Consider the following 19618-nt stretch of genomic DNA (forward strand, 5'->3'; position numbering starts at 1 on the left):
CATATAACTAAATGTTTATAGATAGGGCAAATAATGATGTAGGTTTTTCACTAAAAAGCAAAGAGCAATATTTTTCACTGAATTTATTAGGGTGACACTAGGTAACACAACTATACAGGTATCAGGTACTCAATTCCACAAGTCATCTCTGTACACTGTATTGTGTATTCACCCCCTACCCCAAGTCAAGTCTTCGTCCATCACCATTTGTGTCGCCATGTCCTCCTCCACCTAACCCTGCTGGCAATCACTACACTCAAACAGCAATATTTTGACTCTTTACAATCTATATTTCAATTAGCAGTTAAAGTAGAGGTGGCAGAAGTACTGGGAAAATAATGTATTTGATACGACATCAGTAACTTGGCAGTCAATTAAACTTTACACTGTTTAACTACCATGGTATCTGTAAATGTGATTTATGCCCAATGACAAAATTCAATATCTCTTACAAATATTTCAAAAGTAACTCTCATTTTGAAAGAAAAAAAAAACTATAGGTTTTAAAACATAAACCAAAAGACACTGATATTTTGTCTAAGAAAAACAATTTTCTAACAAATTTCTCAAAAGAAAGCAAAAAACGTTTACATACAGAAAGTCTTGGAAGCCATTGTATAAACTAGTAACTGCTGTTTGAAATGAACACTTCAAAATATAGCATACCATGTACTTGAGAAAGAATTACGTTAATATCCGATATATGTGGTTTTAAGATGTAATATATTAATATAATGGAATTCTAGTAGAACTATTAAAAACTAACATCTGGCCTGTTAATCATCTTAACCAAAACCATTCAAAATATATATTGGCTCTATTTCTTATCATTACCTGTTGACTCAATTTTTTGAGGTATGAAATGACACTGTAGCTAAGTCCATACTCCATACTGTCTGCTATGAGATTAGGTGCTCCCATCATTCTAACAGCTTTCTTCAGAGGCTACAGGCAGAAAAAAAAAACATCACTGGTCAAAAAAATTTATGGATAAATGTATTATGTCAGTTTTCAAAATTTCTCCCTCCCAAATTTTCTTCTTTCCTTCAGTAAAAGAGTAATGTCATTTTGTATTTCAGTAAAATGTTTATCAGTAGTATCAGAGGGAGGCTGAAATACTTTAAAAGGATTAGAACTATAGTAATAACACTCAGGGCAGGAAAAGGAAGTCCTGAACTTTTTACTTCATTGGAGATGATAAAGAATTGGAAGAAATGGGCAGGAGACACATTACAGAGGTAGACTTAGAACTTGGGTCGTAACTAAAAAGCAGTCAAAGAAACAAGACGATTTCTACTTTGGATCACTGTGTGGATTTTGGCATGGCCACTCACAGCTCTGCGACCCTACATCTGGTTATACAACCTGTCTGTGTCTTAGTTTCTCACTTGTAAAATGGTAATAATAGCATCTCATAGGGTGTCATGGGATTAAATGAATTAATATGTGTAAAGCACTTCATAAAGGCAGCTGGCACACAGTGAGCATTCAGTAGATATTCATCACTATTATCATTAGCTGAGCTGGAAGCACAAAAACAAGCTCTGAAGGAAAAATGGGAGGAAAACAGTCTAATCTTTACTATGAAAAAACTGTAAGGACAGTCAATTGAGAACCGCTTTGTACAATGAAAAAATATCACTAGCAGGAGTGTCATCATGTATGAATGAGATAGAGACAGAAAAAAGGATAATTGAGATATTAGGTAGTATATAAAGCACTTGTGTGAAACTAAAATCAAATATCAGCTTTGATATCTAACATCCATGTAGCTTTGGATAAGTCCTTGGGGTTGCTATGAAATGTAAATGAGTCAACATATGTAACATTTCATATTCAAAGTGTTTCTAACCTTCACTCTCTTACATGGCAGGCATTATGTGCTAGACACGAATACAACTTATCTCTTAAAACTATAAAATATGATTTTTAAAGCTTAAGAAATTAATGTTTTCATGAGGGACCATTTACAAAGATTGATTACAGTCAAATGTTATAATATTCCTTGCTTCTTTTTGACATGTTTAATTTTTTATTTTTTAATTGAATTTACTGGGGAGACACTAGTTAACATAATTATACAAGTTTCAGGTGCCCAATTCTACAACTCATCTCTGTACACTGTATCATGTGTTCATCCTCCCAAGTCTTCTCCTATTGTGATTTCCTTCCCCTGTACCCTCCCCCTCCCCCACCCCTCCCTGGCAATCGCCACACTGGTGTCTGTGTCCATAAGTGTCTCTCTCTCTCTCTCTCTCTCTCTCTCTCTCTCTCTCTCTCCCCCTCTCATTTTTGTCTTTTTTGGTCAACCCAAAAATCAGAAGTAATGTCTAAAAGTGCTTTTTAGTATAGGTCTTTTTGTTTAGAAGTTACTTTTCATAAAAATAAAGACGTACTTAATAAAATATAAGTTATTGGTCTTACATACTATGATAAACCAGGTTTACAGTAATCAGAAAATTCATGGTTCTAAAAATATATAGTTCTATGAGAATATATTCTTATCTACCAAAAAACGTATTTTCTGAAGATTTAGGAAATAATGCAACAAAAATAATTTTGTACCCTTATAAACTGCAATTTAAATTGTGATTAAAAGCCTAAATTCTAAAGCCAGACTGACTGCAACTAAATTCCAGTCCCCTATATATTAGAAATGTAGCCTTAGACAACTTATTTAATCCTTTAGCGCCTTAGTTTCTCATCTGTACAACAGGAACAAGGACCACTTCTACCTCCTAGGATTACTATACAGACTAAACGAGGCTGGTACATGTCCAGCGCTTGGGGCAGACCCACAGGGTAAGCACTGGATGCACTTCATGATCATCTCCAGTATCATCATCATTACTTTGCAAATTATTGAAATATTTCTTTCCCATTACATCTATATTTGTTATATTTATACATGATTTTCATGACATTTAATCTATAACAGCAATAAATAGATGTTTATAATACTTGTAATAAATTCTAAACATAATATAAAACTTTAGAACAAGTTCTATTTTTAACAATATTCTTACCCCAAGATAGTAGGGAGGCATTGTCTTCAAATAGCTTTCAAAGGACTGTCTCCATTTCAATGTTGGTTTTGCTTTATGTACTTTAAACAAGTCATCTATAAATGTATAAAATAATCATCACTCATTGTTTTCACAGATGAAAATCAAGTCAGATGAATTTCATTTTTAAAGTTTGCTTTCTTATTTTTAAGAGGGAGAGTAACATGAGACATACGCTTTAAATAAAATAACAATGGAGCCTGACTGGTGGTAGCACAGTGGAGTGTTGACTTGGGACACTGAGGCCCCAAGTGCAAAACCCTGAGGTTGTTGGCTTGAGTGCGGCCTCATCCGGCTTGAGCTTAGCCAAGCCAGTGATCCCTTGCTTAAGCCGGTGACCATGGGGTCATGTCTATGACCCCACACTCAAGCCAGAGAGGTTCCACGCTCAAGCTAGATGAACCTGCGCTCAAGTTGGTGACCTTAGTGTTTCAAATTTGGGTCCTCAGCGCCCCAGATCAAAGCTCTATCCACTGCGCCACCACCAATCAGGCTTGACTTTAACATTTAAATCTGAGGTGATTCCATAAAGGAAAATTAGTTTTCTCCAACAGTACTCAAAAATTATAACCACATAGTCTATAGAAACTAACTTTAGGCTATTATTGTATTATTTTGGAACAAATTCACTCACTTAAAAAAATATTTGCCAAGTGAAAATTAAAGTAAGTTTTTAGAAAGAAAACACATTCAGATCTTAAGAATATGCTTCACAAAATGTCTTATTTATTAAATACAAAGCCTGCATTACCAAGTCTAACTATTTAAGAAATCAAACTTATATTAATATATTAAAATTTAATCTAACTTAAAGCTAATTGAAAAAATTTGGCCTATTTTGTTTAAAACCTTCGTAAGTTGTTGGCTTAATGGTGACTTGACACTACCTTTCAATTTACTTCAAACATGCACTAAAACAGCCTTCGACAGATTCAGTATTTTAGAATATTAAAAACATTTTCATTCATTTCAGCAGACAAGAGACTTATAAAGAATGTTTCCAAAGTTTGTTTTTAGGAGAATTTGTATGTCTACTGAGCCACAGTGAATGTGACAAGAATAACTTACCTAAAAGGGGAAGGAGGACTGGGTAATTATAAGGCATCACAAATAAATTGACACAGTTCAGTGCTGTACTGGCTTTCAAGTAACCGAATGGATGACCGAGTTCACTGTATTTTGCACTATTGCTCACATATACCTGTTAAAAAAGAGCGGTTAAAACTTCACATTTTCTGCCCTGGCTGGTTAGCTCAGTCTGTTAAAGCGCCAGCCCGAGATGTAAAGGTTGCGGGTACAATCCCGGGTCAGGGTACATATAGTAAACAGTCAATGAATGCACAACTAAGTGAAACACAAATGAATGCTTTTCTTTCTCTCTCTCTCTCTACTTCCCTCTCTCTCTCTCCATTCCTCTCTCTGACTCTATAAAAATCAATCAATATAAAATTTTTTAAAACACTCATATTTTTATGAAGGTTAAAACCTTTACAGAAAGTTATATAAACCACTGATTCAATTTAACTTTCTAACAGTCATTTAACACAAATAATTGTTCAGCTCACCTGCCAACATGTTTGAGGAGATTTCCTTTCCAGGATAAACTGAGTCAGTGGTGAAGGTTCCAACTCATATTTGTCAAAAGGCAATTTGTCAATAACCATTGGTTCACAGTCTGTGCAGGAAAACTTCACTACAGGATGAGATGTACGAGGCGGCTAGAGGGGAGAGTCTTATTACTATTTACGCAACATATTAGAGACAGACTCATTTTCAGTATCCCTTACTACCAAAATGTACTCAGTAAGAGATTAATTTACTACTGAAAGCACCATTAGCTGAAAGAAAATGCAAAGCTTAAATTATATACTAGTCTGAAATGATCTCGTAAAAGCAATAGCCAATCACCTAAAAAAAAGTTCAGACTCTTTTAATACCATATACAAGATCTTGATGATCTGGTCCCTATTTGCCTTTCAAACACAACACCACGTGCACCAAACCATTTGGCAATTGCTCAAATCATCATCTTTCATGCCCATGTTTCACATGCTATCACTGACTGCTTTCTTACCGTATATCCCTATGTATAAAATCACTTTTTGAAAAATTTGGGGTCTAAAAACTAGGTTCGTCTTATACAGTGGTTGCAGTTTTTTTAACTTCATTTCCCATTTTTTCACGCTTGTTTTTGCGCTCATTGTTGATCAGACACAGATGAGGACAAGCTAATGGATGGGAGTTTTGACAGTGATGAGGAGTTGTATGAATTTTCTGATGAATAAAACTTGAGTTCAATAACTTTATGTAATACTTTTTTTTCCCAAATTTCAGGCCGCCAATTAAGGTGCGTCTTATATATGGAGAAATAAAATATTTTCTCCCTTGCATATTGTAAATAAAGTTTTGAATTCTGAACTGGCAAGTATCAACAACCACTAAGAGACTTATCCCCAACACCCCTTCCCACCTTGTATTTCAAACACAGAGCCAGCAGATAGGCACCACCTCCTCTGGGTTCTGCTCTGCCCCTCTATTACAATGAACACACAGAACTCGACTGTGTTTACATGTCCGATCTTCCTACAAAAGGGGTAGGTTCAACGGGTGAACACTATGTTTTACTCATCTTGTGCTCCTGTACCTAACATGTACCTAACACACATCTTATTGAATCAGCCCTTGAAACTCACTTATTTTTTGGATGAAAATACTGAAGTCCAAGAGAAAAACAGAGGAGGAGGGAGTCCGCTAGAACTTGAAGAAATTTTGCATTTGTTATTTCATTTAATCCCCCAAATAATCCTATGAGCTAGGAACTGCTATCATCATTTAACAGATGGGAAATTAGGCAGAGACAATAATTAACCAAACGTATACACCTAATAATTGGTAGAACCATGATTCAAATTCAGAATTAGTTTCTAATAAATCACACTTAATTTCAGTATTAATACTATTTATTTGAAATACTGTTATTCACAAAAACTTCAATTCCCCTCTAATATCCTTCAGTTACTATATTTTGCCAGTTCTTTCCAATATTATTTCTTACGATTCTTCTATCATCTTAATCCGAATTCTTAATACTTCTTATGTAAACTACAACAACAGCCCAAGAGTAAACCTGCTTACCTTCCAACACATCTACTTTTGTTGCAAATGACAATCCCCAGATTAATTTTCCTAAAGCAGCACTCTATAAAATGTCTTCAGTTATTCTTTGAGCACCAATGCAAAAAAGCTTAAATTCCTTAACCTTGCATTTAAAGTGATGAACAATTTGGTTCATTCAGTAGTACTCTCAATGTTCTATGTATGTGTTATAACCCACCTATATTCAGCTACTCGTTATTCCTCTATCTATATCTAGTTCTTTTTTACCTTCATCCTTTTTTCTCATAGTCTCCTCCTCCCACTGAAATCCTACCCACACTTCAAAATCCTCTATGGCTTACATTTTGCAATAAACAGCTATGGTAATATAGATAATGTCTGTAATATTGATTTTATATTTCTTTCTATTAGGACTCAACAAAGAACCATATGTCCATATGTACTACTGTAGGTATTAAAGACAACAGAATAACCAACAAGCAGTATTTCATAAAACTATGATATCTGTTCTAAAAGAGTTGAAAGGACTACAGAAGAAAAAGCAAAATTAACAAAGAAATTAAGAGTTTCCCTATAAGGCCAGACTAAAGAATTATGATTGTTCAATCAGAAAAAAAGAAAAGGCATAAATGTCATGAACCAGGTCCTATCCAGAGTCAGTTTGCAGCCTGTCTCCCACACATAAAGAAGATATCATACTGAAATTTAGAAAACTTTAATTTTGTTAACCCCAAATGAATAAAGGAAATGCTACTTTATAGATCTTGTATAGATTAAAAGTATTATTCTGAAGAGTTGATAAAGATTTAAAGTGTAAATGGTATCAAATAGGGTTCAATTTAATTCATAAATGATAGTAAATAAAACATTTAAGACTGCTTACTGATATTTGAAATACAATTCTTAACTTCTAAAGATAATAAAATTCTTATCTTCTAAAGGTAATATGTCATGCTCGCCCATAAAATAGCCCATGATGTCCTCATATTCTAGGAAAAATACTAATGTGAAAGAACATATACCAACAAAAGTAAATAGATATTTTGTATAAATTTACCATTAGAAAAATTATATAGTAAATACTGATAATTCACCATAATCATTCGACAAGCCTCCCTGTTTCGAAAAAATAATTCATGTAAACAAGACCAGAAAATCTTTACCTTCAACCTCCAGACTGCCAACAAAGCATATAACTAAAAGCATGTAAGTCAAGGTGAATTTGTAAAACTAAGTCCTAAAAGATTGTAGGCAAAATGATCAAAATTATTGTGTAAGCCTTCATTTAAATTCTAAATTGTGTCTCCAAGACAAATCTTCATGTTACATTATTTATAGTCCAAAGAGAAACTCACTACATTTATGATTCTGTACCTAGACACCAATATTAAAAACGTAAGCACAGTATTAGATTCTAAAGGAAACAGATGGCTTTTTTCCACTACTATATAATGAACAATACAATTACTAAGCAACTAATAGCTTATCACAGCACTTTTGACACAGAATTCCTATAAATTTGCTACACATTTAACTGATAGTAGTACTTAAAACTAGTATGAAAAGCAGCTAAATGGTTATTATTACAAAGCCATAATCTCTCTGGTACTTACTAGTGTTGGAGAATTCTGATCTGGCCAAAAAGATTCTGGAACAGGCCAATGACCTATAGGAACCCCAGTTTTAGGATTTGGCCTAACATATATGAGTTTGTGACAGCTATGCCAAGGTTGAGATCCAAAAGGCCTTGATATATCTGTCTGCCCATCTACAGCAAAGAAATTAAAAACAAAAAGCATACATCATTAAGGGGGAAAAGGATCAAAAGTTTAATTATATCTATTATTGCTTAACTTAATAAAAATATACTAATACTTATTCAATTCTGAATTTTGCTATTTTTCTTAAATGGTAGAACATTATCATGACTGCATAACCTTTAGGTTAAATTAAAATTTACTAGAGAGTTAATGCCAACTATGAGTTCAACAGCTGAAAGGAGGGCCCACAGTATCCTCTGCTTTCCTAATGAGAATGTGTAAAACACACTTTATGGAAACAGAGGTGTTTAATAAATGTTCCCCTCAACAGATGATAAGAGGAAATACCCAATTTCTTCATCATTGTGTTTAGCTTAGTAAATACTATGTAAGTGTTGCTAAATGAATAATCATTTTAACTAAAGCCTAAAAAACAACAAAAAACCGTAATATACAAATCCAGATTTGAAATATTTACCTTTAATCTGAAATAATTCTATCAAAATAGCAACTCTTTTCAACTAAACATTCAGTACCTAAATCTAAGCCAAGCACATATAAAAGAATCTAAAAATAATTACATTCCATGCTTAACAATTCAATTAAAAACAATCTGTTTTGAAAAAAACACACAGTGATACACTTTACATAATCTCACCATCTTCTGCTCCTTCGCTATAATCCCCCTCTGAGGGTGCCCATTTTTCAATCTCTATGACCTTTCTCTCCTCTCACTCTAGTGGTTCTCTTCTGCCAAGTGTCATTACGACTTTCTAATTCTTGTTATAAGCTCCACTGTACAATGCAGAGGTTCCAGATATAATAGTGTCCATTGGTTCTAATGAAACTCCTTATACTCTCCAGTACAAATAGTTTATGATCACAGAATATTAGAATAAAGCTGACTGAAGTTTAGCCAGAGTTAAATAACCTTTCTTAAGGGCAAAGGCTGGTTGCTCATTATTGGAACCACATAAACTATTTGTTTATGACCAGTTCAATCCTTAGAAAATATTGTAGCTAAAAAATTAATAAATACCTATGGTTCATTCTTGTGAATTAAGGGACATGGGAGAAGTTTATATACAGGAGAGAGACAATACTGTAATACTAAAAAGGAAATATGAGATTGCTCATCTGTAAATACTTAAAAAAAAGGTTTTTGGCTCATAAAATTTCAGGCTATGAATAAGCAATTTTAAAATGTGATGCTACTAAACCATTATCAGTTTACCTTGATTCCCTCTTTATTAAGAGCTGTTTTGTCATCTTAATAATTTGGCCCTGTCAATCTTAAGTTCCAATCATAGTTAATTTTTCAATTCCAGTTCAATAACTGATACAGCAAGTTTAGAATGTCTCTAAGAAAAGTGCAATAATACCTTCTACAGGGGAAGGATCTGGTCCTGCTTTTTCAAAGTTTATTACCACCCCACTTTGCACTTTCTGCACCAAGGACTCCAGACACTGATTGAGCATTCTTGGAGAACATACAGAGTATGAGCGGCCTGAAATTAAAAAAAAAAAAAAGGTAAAATAAAGTGAACTAGTCAGTTGCAAAAATTCCTATCTTTAAATAAGAAAGAATAGTGGATTTTCTACCAATATTAATCAACAAAAGTGCAAAATTTAAACTTATTTCATTATCTTATGGAAGAATAAAGAAAATAGTTATTTTCAATAAACCAACAATTCCATTTTGTGAGCATGTATTTTAATTTTTTTCCTTATAATTACAGGTATTTGGAAAACAGAAATCTTGGTCTGAACAAACCACAATAAAAAAAGTCATGCTTATTTATATATGTACATTAATTATATAGTACATAAAATGTTATTTCAAAAATACACATATATATGGTAGCATGTGCTTTTCTTAATTACATTTGGCTCACAGTCATATTTTGCAATATCTTGGTTCACTTTTCAGTCTCACTGTATCTTGGATTTTTAAATTATATATAGTATATCTAATTTTGTATCACGGATTTTTACTATATCATGGAATTTTGGGGTTGTATAGGTATTTTTATATATTTATTATTTTAATTATTTTTGTGGTAAAATAAAAATAATTATGGGAAAGGTTAATAATAGTGTGGGAAAGGTTTATAAGAGTGTAGGGAGAGTTTATAAAACCTTAAAATATACTATATATAAATAATAAAATAAATACAAGGTCGCTACTTCACGGATTTTCACATACTGCGGTGGGGTTCTGGAACCTAACCCCTGAAATAAACGAGGGACCACTGTACTTGGGAATTACCCATCTTAAATAAATTTCCCTTTTCAGTATTTTACAGAAGCATTAAAATGCTAGTGATTAAGAGAAAAATACTAATAAAAAGACCTCTTAAACAGAGATTTTCCATATATCTAAACGTGTGCTCTCCCACACTGAGGTGACTGGCCACATATGGCTATTGAGAACTTGAAATATGGCTAGTCCAAATTGAGATGTATAAAATATATACCTGGTGCCTGACCTGTGGTGGCGAAGTGGATAAAGTGTCAACCTGGAAATGCTGAGGCTGCCGGTTCAAAACCCTGGGCTTGCCTGGTCAGGTACATATGGGAGTTGATGCTTTCTGCTCCTCCCCCCTTCTCTCTCTCTCTCTCTCTCTCTCTCTCTCTCTCCCCTCTCTATAATGAATAAAAAAAATCTTTAAAAAAATAAAAAAAATACCTGGTTTTGTAGGCTTAATATGAAAATGATGTAAAATGTCTCAATAACTTAAATATAGATTTCATGTGGAAATATTTTATATATTGAATTAAGATATTAAAATTGTCATCTGTTTCTTTTTTAATGTGACTATGATAAAATTTAATTACCAGTACATTGTTAACTTATATCATCTTTCTATTATATGTGCTGATATAGACCAAGATTGAAAACCTTAACTAAAACAATCTTTAATCAAACATCTTACAATGTAATGTGCAATGAGCTCAATGTGGAATTTTACAAATTCAACAACCAAACACAGCTATATCATTACAATTTCACATACAAAATTACTCATATCAACTTATATTTAACATGTGATTTGCTATAGGCTACTCAGACAAGAGAACGTCAGGCAGTCAAATCCTCAGAGTGAGCTTTACTTAGAAAAACAAGTATCCTATAACAAACAAGTTATCTGTGTACGATGATAGTTGTAATCATAAAAAAATACCTACCAATTACTATGTGCTTGGCACTATTCTAATCACTTTATCATATTAATTTATTTAATCCTAGCAACAATGTATGGGTTAATTTCTCAACTTTACAAATAAGAAAACTAAAGCTTACAGAGGTTAATTTATCCAAGTTAGGACAGTAGTACAGCCAAGATTCAAACCCTAGGGTATTAGAAACATTAATTGGGGTATATACTTTGTTCCCTGGAAATCATGTTAATTTGAAATCAATATTTAATACAGAATGTCTATATGGAGTCACACTTATTTGAAAGAATTAGTAAATTATTTTTCTCAAAACATGTACATAAAAACAACACATAAAAAGGATGACAATCTTAGCATACAAAGTATGGAGAAGACTATATAATGGCTGAATATCTTGTCTCATGAAACTTAAGCACATTCCAAAATGTCATTAAAAATATATAAGTTTTAAGTGTCAAGTTGTAGCAAGTCTCTCTACTCCCCTAACTTATGTCATCAATTAATTGATTAGAAAAATGGAAGTTAAAATCTTGGTATGAAATAAAGTTACTAATAAAGATGTTTAACAAAAATTAGAGAAAAAGTGAGTAAACTTGAGTCACGTGGGAAATAATAAAAATTCATTAATTCCTTGGAGAGTTAAAGAGAAATAAGCAAATTCTGTCATCTTCACAAAGTGAGCCTATATCCTATAATATAATGTTTCTCTTATTCTCTATGTCAAAACTCACTCCTTATAATATACGATACTTTGAAGCATAACGTTTCTGGGATCACTAAATATATTTGTGCAACAAGCACACACCAATTCAAAAAGCTGTCTCACTTGTAGTTATGGATAGTCCACAAAAAGAAAAAAAAATCAAACTAAATATAGTGAGTGTGCAGGCAATAAAGTGAACAAATTTTTTCCCACAGAAGCACAGAAGTCTACTAGAGATTAACATTTTGGTGTAAATGAGAAGAGCCAAAAAGCTCATTTCTAAATTGGGCAACAGTCCTCACAGAGGGAAAGAAAAGTTAAATTGATTTAATCTAGAATACTGTTCTTACAGTTCTTACAATTTTTATGAAATACTTTTGACCCTCAATATGTCCGCCAACGTATCTATAAGACATTTTCTCATTTGCTATCATCCCTCTGCCTCCTGTATGCCTGCTTCTCCCCAGTATACCCATCTAAGGCCATGGCACAGTCATTCACTTCCCCTTGTTCAGGCCAGCTGCAAAATCTAGGACTCATCCTTGATTCCTTCTTCCCTCACTGTCCTTATCTTTGGTTATCCTTTGCAGCAAATCTCCTTACCACCTCCAAACCTAGCTCTTTACAAAGTACTGTCCTATCTCTTACTAGTCCCTGCTTCCATTCTTGCCACTTGACAGTATATTTTCGTCGAGCTGCTAAAGTGATTTTTCAGAAATAGAAATCCAATGTCACAGCCTATAAAAAGCCCTCCAGTGGCTTCTCATCACACTGGGAAAACAGAAAAATATTTATTATGACTTAAGAAGCTATTCAGTATTTGGTCCTTTCCTACTCTCTACATCTGTTACTCTCTACTCCTTTCCATATAAGCTTCGGCAGATCAGCCTTCCTGTTGCTCGTCAAACTACAGAGCGTGCTCCTTCCCTTAATATTTCCTCTGCCTAGATCTTTGTATGGTTTACTCCATTATTCAAATCTCTGCTTCTATGTTACTTATTGTGGTAATCATTTCACAATATATACAAATATGAAATCACTTATGCTGCACACCTGAAACTAAGATAATGTTGTATGTCAATTATACTGCAATTGAAAAAAAAAAGGTTGATGAACATTCTGTAACAATAATTTTAGTGGGATTAATATTTTTCAAGACATACAAAGGATGATATATTCCGTAATTAAACAAATGACATTGACTTCAAAGTTAGGGATATGCAAATGTAATTTATTTTTTAAATTGTTTTATTTACTTTACACAACAAATATAAAAATCTCCAAGGATAAGCAATATTTCAAACTGGAGTAATCATCTCCTTTAAGTTTATGGTTTAAAAAAAGGAAGGGGGGGGTCACCTGCTCAGAATACTTCCCAAGAATACTCACTGCCTCAAGTTACTCTCTATACTCTTACCCTACTTTGTTCTTCACAACAAGTAGCCCTCTTTAAAATAGGATCTATTCATTTTACATTATTTTTTGTCATACAGTCCCAAAATGTGCGCATCCTGTTTATTGTTCCTACTGTATTTCCAGTGTCAACGGTTATTTGACATAGACTGGGTAATTAATGAACCTGATAGTAAAATGCCTACAATGACAATTATATACTTTTTTAAAATCATAATTTATTTTTTTTCAAAACTGTCATTTTGGCAACAAATTTCTTTCCAATTTTTTCCTCAGAGAACACAAATTCTCTTCAATGGGAAAAAAGTAATATAAACACTACTCTTATTAAGTTTTAAAAATGCACAAGAATTACTAGCAATATTACATATACATGGTGCAATACTAACATATATTAACATTTCTGTTATTTCTACTTTTTTGATGTTTAATCCTCAAAACTTTCTTTAGTGAACAACAAATAAGAAAACATAATATTAAGATATATGAAAAGCATTTGAGCAACTTCCTACTATTGCTAGCAAGAGCATGAAGAGAGGCAAATACACTAATGCATCAGAGAGATTCAGGATGTGTATTTGGGAAAAGCTTCCTCATTTCTTAACCAACTAAGGTTTCTGGGTCATGAAAAGATATTACCAAGGGTGACTTCAGAATCTTCTCCTCTGGAGATGTTCCTTTCAAAGAATAAACAACATTACTTTAGTACGTTACTGCCCAAAGGAAAGGACACTAACCACTACATGATGTCTTAGGTTCTTCTCAGACCCTCTCTGATTACACCACTCCATTTCTTTCCATATTCTTGATCCAAGAAGACGAAAGTTATAGTACATGTAGTCCTATAACTTTACCATAATTCCAAGTTAAACAAAGTAATTTATAGTAAGAAATTTTCAATGTGAGAATGTTTAAATTATAGCCTCAAGGACTTCCTCCAATCTGTGAGGTGAAAACCCTAGAGCTTTTAAAAAAAAAAAATTTTAGGTATTTCAGCAAGTGGGTCAGTTCAAGGCTGAAAACTAAAATTTTCTGAATACAAATGTGCATCCACCCACAGAAACAATTAGGACTGTCACTAAAAAATTTTATCCATGAACAGAGACTTGTTAGCAGTGGGCTTTCAAATTTAGATGGCAGATAACATATCTTTTTCTTTTGTAAGTTAAATTCTGAAGGTATTACAAGAGTTCACCAAAAAGTACTTCTATTAAATGGGAACATTTAATAATAAAATAACTTCCTAACTTAGCTACTTCACATACCCTTTTTGCCCGAGAATTTTGCATATTTCCAAAACCCATGGAATTATTAGAAGGCACCTAAAATATCAATTAGACTAAATATTTCCTTCTAACTTAAATAGTTGGTGATGATGGAATCTCAACAGAGTGCCAACTATGTCTAGAGACTATGCCACAGGTCCCTGACACAGGTGAAATAATGATATGCCAGACTTGGACACTTGAGTGTCAACCTCCCTCAGTAAGAACGAAAATGCTCCATGAAAGCAAGAATACTGTCTTTCATATTCACTACTGAAGTCATGCTTGGTACACAGTAGGAACTCTATACAAATCTACATGAATCTATCCACCTGCTAGCCAATTCCACATTAAAGAAGTCCAGAGTCTATTATGTATTGTTTCAAAAATGTTATTAATGTTCCCTTAGCATAGTGACTACCTGGACTAGCTAGATATGACCTTACAAGCTGTGTTTCCTCTAACCCATCTAGCTTCTACTTTGCTTCTGGGGAAAACTGCACTTAACCAGGTTTAAATTATTACATGCATAATGGATAATGAGAGAATTCTCAAAAGATTTTTCCAAGAAAATTAATTCTATGACATTTGTAAATCACTGGCAATCTTTATAGGTAAAAAAAATAAGTTTAACAATTTCAAATATACCAGCATTTTCTACATGGGTGGAAAAAATTACCATTAATTATTAGATCCAACAGTAATCACATCCTATTCAAATCAAAGCACAGGCCTTCATCAATATAGTTTTAAAACCATGTATGTCTACTAATTACTAATAAAACTTGTTAAAACAAAAACAAACATGGGGTTTTTGAAACATACAAGTCACTCAATTACTGCCAGCAAAAAACTTACCGCCTGTCACTTCACACATTGGTGTGATTGCAGAGTCATCTAAAGGCACACCTGTCAACTGTTCTGATTCTACTGACATGGTGCCAGGCAACCGCAACACTAATGCAAAGAGTCTCTGATCCCAACGAAAAGGTTCCTTGGTCAATTCACTTCCCGGCAAAGGAGAATTAAGAGGTAAATGGAGCTGAAAGTAAGGGGGAAAAAAAACAATAAGATTTCCACATGCTGTTTTTCCCAAAAGTTATGAAAGTATTATAACTACATCATCAATTGCCTATGTCTCAGAAAACAAAAGCATATGCAGACAATAACTAAAATAGCACAAGATGTTGTTACTTTGATTTTCTTAAGCTCATCTCTGAAGACCTTAACTGAAAAAAAATCTATTACTGTAATGCTTTTCAGATTTTAATTCAACCACAAGGTGCTGAAATGCTGTCCAAATAAATTATTTCATTTAATAATTAAAACAACCCTTATTATTCCTATTTTCTAGATTTAAAAAAAATGGGTCTCAGAGAAAAATAATTTTGACCCCTTGGATAAAAGTCTACTTTTCTTATTATACTGCTGCAGCCTCAAACATCTCCCAGTTAGTAATTAAACATACTTCATGTTATACAAAACACACATTCCCAAAACATGGGCATGAAAGTAAATTTTGTCACTCTGTACATTAAATTAATCAACATAATGATTCTTTTTATAAAAGGTATAGCGACTTTTGCACGTTTTTAATAATATCTCTCTGCATCTCTATCAGACTTGCTAATTCAGAATCTAAGATTCTTAGGAATCTTAAAAAGCTTTAAAGTGATTCTAATGGGCACTTCTGTACTGTCAGAAGCCGCACATCAATCTTAAATTGGGAAAACACAATCAATCTTAAATGGGGAAAACCAGACAGTATGTGTCTCAGGGAGTAATGCAATAGGAAGGGTAACATCAAAAAGAAAGGAAAAGGAAAGGCTGAATCTGTATCAATCAAATCTTTAGTTCTCACTACCATTTCTAGGGACTACTGGGGGTGTAGGAGGATCCTGTTTAATGCCACCACAAGGGACCAATCAGTCAAATCCAGAATATGAGACATTCCATAGGACAGATGATTTGGTTCTTCCAATAAATTAATGGCATGAAAATGGGGAGTGGGGAATGGGGAAGATTGATGGAACCTCTATAGAATAAAAAACAAAGCAATCAAAAGCAAAGATTTTTGAGAGAATTGAGAAATTTTGAAATATATGTTACTAGAATTATTAACAATATTTTAAGTGGGATGATGATATATGGTGCTTAGAGAAACAAAAACCCTTATCACTTATAAAATTTCTAAAAATAAAAATAAATCCCAGAATAAGGATATTTGTGAATCTATTTATACAAATACTGGAGTGTTCTTCAAACTATAGAACACAGTTTAAAATTATCATTTCCAAATTAATTGCCAGAGTTTATGCTACCTTCTTCAAAAAGACATACTTGTATTGCTTACAGCCTTTCTATTTCTCACCTCAAAGATATCTGAACTTAATAAATTAGGGATTGAGGTCATTCTACACCAACCTAAGACTTAAGTTTCTTCATTGACTTACATCAAACCATTAAAAGAAAATCAAGATTCTATGCTAAGGAGAGTTCCTAGCAAAGCTCTGCAGAACTGGCACCTCTTTCTAAAAAGATTCATGCCAAAAGAACATGATTCTTTTGAGATCAGCCAAGTTTTTGTGACCATGGCCAGGAGTCATGAGCTCTTCCTCTGGCACTGACATCACTTCAGGCAAAACTCAGAGGTGTTGAGGAAGTAATGTTGGAAGAAACCGGGGCCAAGTTGTTCTCTGAGGAAGGTTCTCTAAACTCAAAGGCTCTGTGACACTTGCAAAATAACTCAGAACTCCAAGCTCTTCTACTATCACACCCTTCCAGAAATAAATAAGATAACCTTTTAGCCTGACTAGGTGGTGGCGCAGTGGATAGAGTGTCGGACTGGGACACAGAGGACCCAGGTTTGAAAGCCTGAGGTTGCTTACTTGAGCCCAAAGGTTGCTGGCTTGAAACCCAAGAACGCTGGCTTGAGCAAGGGGTCACTCACTCTACTGTAGCCCCCACCCCCAGTCAAGGCACATATGAGAAAGTAATCAATGAACAACTAAAGGAGCTGCAACAAAGAATTGATGCTTCCCATCTCTCTCCCTTCCTATCTGTCCCCCCCCCTTCTGACTCTCTCTGTCTCAGCCACCAAAAAATAAATAAATAAATAAATAAATAAATAAAAATAAAAATAAATCCCAGAATAAGGATATTTGTGAATCTATTTATACAAATACTGGAGTGTTCTTCAAACTATAGAACACAGTTCTAGACCAGGGGTAGTGAACCTTTTTATACCTACCACCCACTTTTGTATCTCTGTTAGTAGTAAAATTTTCTAATCGCCCACCAGTTCCATAGTAATGGTGATTTATAAAGTAGAGAAGTAACTTTATAAAATTTATAAAGCAGAGTTACAGCAAGTTATAGCATATAATAATAATTACTTACCAAGTACTTTCTGTCAGATTTTCACTGTCTGATTTTCGCTGTTTGGCAGAATACATCTTTATAAAACAACTTACTATAGTTAAATCTATCTTTTTATTTATACTTTGGTTGCTCCGCTACCACCTACCATGAAAGGTGGAACGCCCACTAGTGGGCGGTAGGGTCCAGGTTGACCACCACTGCTCTACACTAACCAGCTTTGTGCCTTTGTGTTAGGAAAGCAAACTACTGGGTAGTCAGTCATTTACTCTTTAAGATCACAGAAACATCAAAGCACCAGTGACATTGGCTGTTATAAAAGGGTTTCAACAGTTTATGCAATGCTCTAAGAAGTAACAGACATGTGGAACTATCTCAAGAATCCAGTGGACAACAGCATTGCATTAGATCTCGTATATAAGGGGTAGACTGATACTATAATACACATACATACATACACAAACAACTAATGATGAACATTCATCTACAAGGAAGACAATGATGAAAGTCACACCATTAAATTTAATCTTCTAAATAAAATTTTTTAAAAAGAAAGAATTGGCCTTTGGCTGTATAATGCAAGATCTAGAATGTATTTCAAGTAAAACAAACAAACAAAGAAAAAACCAAGAAGGGATGCAAGCATATTTATACATAGCTATATCAAGTTTACATAAACTTGTCAAATTTTTCTATTTTTTATTATTTCCCACTCTCCTATCACCACCCTCTCTCATCACTGAAGTGAAGGGTGTTAAGGAAACCCACTGCAGGAGAATACAAGATGCTCCATATTTCCTTCACCAACAGTTTGGCTGTCTCTTTCATTTTAGCCATTTTCATATGTGTGTAGTAGTGTCTCAGCAGGATATGGATTTCCCTGAAGTCTATGGAGGCTGAACATCTTCCATACATTTCTTGGCCATTTTGCTGTGCCATTTTGTGTTTTAAAAAGACCCTTCTTGCACTGCTGCTTTGGAATGTCACATTTTTATTAAATTGGTTGACTGGACAAGTGTGAGTCTATTTCTGGATCCAAAACAATATAAGATGAAAAAGATAGCAAGAGGTAAAATGGTACACACAGACTATATGGTACACACAGCATCTATAGGCACCAATTACTTAGTGTAGTTTTATATATATATATATATATATATATGTAGTAAAACATAAACTGGAACACTACACACAAAATTCATGATAATTATTGCTTCTAGAATGGAAAGAGGGACAGAAGTAACGCTGACTAGAGAAAAGGAAACTACACCTTTACTATCTGTAATGTTCTGTTCCATTAAAATTTTTAAAACTCTAAAATATACAGTGGCATGTCAGGCAATATGGCAGACATTTTTTATCACTTATTCTTACCCAAAATAGAATATATTAATATGGAAAAAACTGTCAAAACCCAGTAAATTATTCAGATACTTATCTATACCTCCTTTATGTGTCATTATTTTATATAAAAATCAAAGAAACCTTCACACACACCTTAACTTAATAAAGGTTTTTTTGAAAAGACCATCTAATCACTAGCCCCCAAACTCAGTCATAAGGACTCTAATATAAAGTTCTACTTAGTTACTAAAATACACTGCAGCCTGACTGGTGGTGGTGTAGTAGATAGTCAACATGGGACGCTGAGGACCCAGGTTTGAAAGACCAAGGTCACTGTCATGAATGCAGGCTGAACAGCTTAAGTGTGGGGTCATCAACATAATCCCATGGTCA

General features: G+C 33.7%; 1 protein-coding gene across 2 annotated transcripts in view; it reads right to left on the minus strand.

Moving 5' to 3' along the window:
- The window catches only part of INTS6 (integrator complex subunit 6), an 88279-nt gene that overhangs the window by 14811 nt on the left and 53850 nt on the right, over window positions 1-19618 (minus strand). For both annotated transcript variants that reach the window (XM_066234138.1, XM_066234139.1), the window contains 7 exons: window positions 15362-15545; window positions 9325-9450; window positions 7796-7950; window positions 4631-4783; window positions 4134-4266; window positions 3027-3121; window positions 835-945 (listed from right to left, as the gene is read on the minus strand). In XM_066234138.1, the coding sequence (XP_066090235.1) occupies window positions 835-945; window positions 3027-3121; window positions 4134-4266; window positions 4631-4783; window positions 7796-7950; window positions 9325-9450; window positions 15362-15545 (957 nt within the window). The remainder of the gene's footprint in view (window positions 1-834; window positions 946-3026; window positions 3122-4133; window positions 4267-4630; window positions 4784-7795; window positions 7951-9324; window positions 9451-15361; window positions 15546-19618) is intronic.

The sequence above is a fragment of the Saccopteryx bilineata genome, chromosome 6 (genome assembly GCF_036850765.1).
Source record: "Saccopteryx bilineata isolate mSacBil1 chromosome 6, mSacBil1_pri_phased_curated, whole genome shotgun sequence".
Classification (NCBI taxonomy): domain Eukaryota; kingdom Metazoa; phylum Chordata; class Mammalia; order Chiroptera; family Emballonuridae; genus Saccopteryx; species Saccopteryx bilineata.